This window comes from Haliaeetus leucocephalus, unplaced genomic scaffold (genome assembly GCF_000737465.1).
Source record: "Haliaeetus leucocephalus isolate CR32 unplaced genomic scaffold, Haliaeetus_leucocephalus-4.0 Scaffold274, whole genome shotgun sequence".
Classification (NCBI taxonomy): Eukaryota; Metazoa; Chordata; class Aves; order Accipitriformes; family Accipitridae; genus Haliaeetus; species Haliaeetus leucocephalus.
Window position 1 is genome coordinate 137,309 of NW_010972710.1, and position 3,418 is coordinate 140,726.

At 65.9% G+C, this 3,418-nt stretch overlaps 2 protein-coding genes across 2 annotated transcripts in view; one reads left to right on the forward strand and one right to left on the reverse strand.

Moving 5' to 3' along the window:
* Nucleotides 1-1,515, forward strand: part of HOOK2 (hook microtubule-tethering protein 2) — a 6,282-nt gene extending 4,767 nt beyond the window's left edge. The window contains exons 19-22 of the mRNA XM_010569821.1: nucleotides 155-258; nucleotides 737-844; nucleotides 915-986; nucleotides 1,372-1,515. Of these exons, the coding sequence (XP_010568123.1) occupies nucleotides 155-258; nucleotides 737-844; nucleotides 915-986; nucleotides 1,372-1,515 (428 nt within the window). The remainder of the gene's footprint in view (nucleotides 1-154; nucleotides 259-736; nucleotides 845-914; nucleotides 987-1,371) is intronic.
* Nucleotides 1,516-1,723: 208 nt separating this feature from the next.
* BEST2 (bestrophin 2) overlaps nucleotides 1,724-3,418 on the reverse strand; it is a 10,679-nt gene continuing 8,984 nt past the window's right edge. Inside the window, exons 5-9 of the mRNA XM_010569822.1 lie at nucleotides 3,060-3,275; nucleotides 2,910-2,990; nucleotides 2,642-2,793; nucleotides 2,005-2,138; nucleotides 1,724-1,779 (exon numbers count right to left, since the gene is read on the reverse strand). Coding sequence (XP_010568124.1) covers nucleotides 1,724-1,779; nucleotides 2,005-2,138; nucleotides 2,642-2,793; nucleotides 2,910-2,990; nucleotides 3,060-3,275 — 639 coding nt within the window. The remainder of the gene's footprint in view (nucleotides 1,780-2,004; nucleotides 2,139-2,641; nucleotides 2,794-2,909; nucleotides 2,991-3,059; nucleotides 3,276-3,418) is intronic.

A 3,418-nucleotide genomic window follows, 5' to 3' on the forward strand; every position in this document is an offset into this window, starting at 1 on the left:
GGGAAGAGAGAGGTGGCAGGAGCTGAACCATGCCTCAGTTTCCCTCAGGCAGACTGCGGCTCCAGGGGGAGAGAGCTGGTGTGGGAGCCTCCCTGGCTTGATCTTTTTGTGTCCCCCCACCCCCACCCCGCTCTGCTCTTCATGCCCCCCCCAGGGTCACAGGACGTGGAGGAGCTGCAGCGCAGCCTGCGCCGGAGGGAGGAGACCCTGCACGTCCTGGAACAGCGCTGCCGTTGGCATGCTGGGGGGGCCCGCACGGTGCGGGGCCGGGACCCCTCCCCGAGCTGCCCTGGGAGCACTGGGGGGCTCAGGGACCCTGGTGGTCTTGGGGTTGAGGGAGCTTGGGGGCCCTCAGGGCTGTTTTGGGGTATTGGAGGGGTTGTGAGAAGCACCAAGAATATCGTAGCTATACTGGGGGGGGCTCTAAGATTCTCCCCAAGGGTCTCTTGGGTGCATGGGGGGCTCTGGGGCTCTAGGGAAGCCCTGGGTTTGGGGGGGTCTGGGACCTTCCTCAGAGCATTTTTGGGTGCATGGGGGGGGCTGGGACCCATTGGGAGGATCTCGGGGAGGGTGCTCAGGACTCTTCTTGGCTGGGGAGGAGCCCTGGGGTATCTGGGGGGGATGCTGGGACCCCCCAGGGCTGTTTGGCAGGGCAGAGGGTCTTTGGCAGGGGACGGGACCCTGGGGGGCCTACTCCGTGTCAGGGTTTGGGGTCCCATGCTGTCAACCCCACCAGGTGTTGCGGGCGCTGGAGCCGAAGCCCCCTGGCCCCACGGTGGCCCCCGCCCTCCGTGCCCTCCGGAACCAGCTGCAGGAGAAGGATGCCCTGATCCGGCACCTGGAGGTGAGGGGGGGCTGGGAGGGGGTGTCCGGGGGTCCCCAGTTCTGGCTCAACCCTCCCTGGCCCCCCCCAGAGTGACTGCGAGCGGAGCCGTGCACAGCGGGAGCGGGAGGAGCAGCTGCTCGTCACCGCCTGGTACAACATGGTGAGCGATGGGAGGGGTCTGGGGGGGGCAGCTGCTCCTGGGGGTGGGGGCATGGATGCCCCCTGGGCAAAGGCTGTGGGAGGGAGCACAGATATTCTCATGGACAGCAGATACCATGTAGTGGGTACAGATGCTCTTGGGGAGGCCATAGGTACTTCTTGGCGAGCAGGTACCCCTGGGGGGGGTTATAGATACTTCTGGGGGGGGAGAAGATACCCTGGGAGAGAGCAAGTATTTGGGGGGGCTGTAATTGGGGGGGGTATTTGGTGGGGTAAATGCATCAACTCGAAGCGGTCAGTGGCTTGGTGCTGGGGGTCCTTATGTCCTCCCCAGGCACTGTGGGTTTGGGGGGTCCGACACTCAACCCGTGTGTCCCCTCTGCCAGGGCCTGGCACTGCAGCAGCAGGCAAGTGAGGGAGTGGGGCCACGGGCCCCCCCCGGGGGGGTTCAGTCCTTCCTAGCCCAGCAGCGCTTGGCCACAGCTGCCCGCCGCACCCGGCCCCCCCATGGCCGCCCCCCCAACCGCTGACTGGGGGCCTGGGGGGGCCCCCCCCTTCTCTGGGCTGGTCCCATTTTAGATACTACTGGCTCAGCCTTGCCCCCCATTCTCTTGGGGGGGGCAAGGCCCTGCACCCCTCTTTGGGGGGGCTTTTAGTACTTCTATTTTTGTACCCCTTTTCTGTGGGGCAGGGGTTCCTGCTCCCCCCCCCAGAATCCTTTCAATAAAGCTACAGGATTCAGGCCTGGGGGTTTATTCCCAACAGGGATTCATGGGCGGCTTGTACAGGCTTAGCTGTGTTGGGGAGGGTGTTTTGGAGTTCCCCGCCTTAAACTATGTCATTAGCACTGGGGTGCAGGAGCCAGCGGTCGTGGGAGCCGCTGCTCCCTCCCGGGGCATCCCCCAGGAGAACGGCTGTGTCCCCCCCGAGGCTGTCCCCATCCCCGTCCCCTGGGGCAGCAGGCACAGGGGGGGCCCCCGGGGGGGGCTCAGGGCCAAGCCCCCCCTCAGAGCTGGCACTGTTCTTGCGGCGGAGCAGGGAGAAGCGTCGGGTGAAGGTGCCTGGGGGTGGCCGTGGAGGGGGCTCAAGGGTGTCCCCAAGGGTCTCCCCAATGTCCTCCAGCGGCTGGAACTGCATCTCCTCCTTCGCCAGCCTGCAGGACGCTGGGGTCACCCGAAACCACCCAGAGACATGGTGGTCACCCCAAACCTCCCCCTGGGCACCTGGGGTCACCCCCAACACCCTCCTAAGATGTCAGGGACACCCCCAGCCCCCAGGACTTTCTTTGGGGGGGTCCCAGGCTGGGCCATGGGGCCCCTGGGGCTGTTTTGGGGTCCCTGGGGGGGGAAAGTAGAGGTCCCTAGAGGCAGTTGGGGGTCTCTGGGCAGTTTTGGGTTTCGGGTAGGGGTTTCTAGGGTAGTTTTGGGGAAACTGGTGAAGTCTTGGGGTGGCTGGAGGGCATCTGGGGGGCAGTTTGGGGGTCAATGGGGTTTGGTGGGGGTCCCTAGGGCAGTCTGTGGTTTTGGGAGACCCCAGGGGAATTGTTTGGTTTCCCCAGGGCCCCTCCCAGCAGGGTTGGGGGGCTGTAGGATCTGAGGCAGGGGGTCCTGGGGGGGGTTTGGGGTCCTGGGGTGGGGGGGTCCTGTCCCCACTCACGCCACATCGAAGGCAGAGCCACGGAAGGCGGGCTGGCGCAGCGGGGCGGCTGCGGCCGTGTAGGGTGCCCGGGGGCTGGCGGCGTCCCAGTACCGGTCCCGCTCCAGCGCTGGCACCTCCCCGTACAGCTCGTCCACTGCCAGCATTGACACCTGCGGGCCAGATGCCTGGGTCCACCGCCGGATGCCTGGGTCCCCTCCTGGATGCCTGGGTTCCCCCCGCCGCCCGCCCCCGCCCCGGGTGCCCTGTGGGAGTGGGACGGGGATACCTGGAAGTTGCGGTCAATGAGCGTGTTGGTCTCAAAGTCGTCATCATCCTCGCCGAAGGGGTTGATGAGCTGCTCGGCCACCTGCGGCGGGGCCACCGTGGCCCCAGGGCCGCCAATTGTTCCCCCCCCCCCCCCAGCCCTCCCACCCACCTTGAGCCACCCCACGTAGAAGAAGAATTGGAGGAGGGTGAAGACGGGGACCCCCAGGTCCAACTCGTGCCCTGCGTAGCCCTGGGCTGGGTCCAGGAACTGCCGCCCAATCAGGCAGGTGACGAAGAAGGTGTACACGGCGATGGTCACCACCTGCAGCGGGGGGACGGTCACCCACCAACGTGACCCCCCACGTCCTCTCATGTCCTTACGTCCCTGTCTGTGTCCATCCCTGTCAATGTACTCCCATGTCCCTCCATCCTCATCCATGTCTCCTTGTGTTGCTCCAGGTCCCCCCATGTTCCCCCATCCCTGTCCTGACCCCCCCATGTCCCTTCATGTCCCCTCACGTCCCTCCA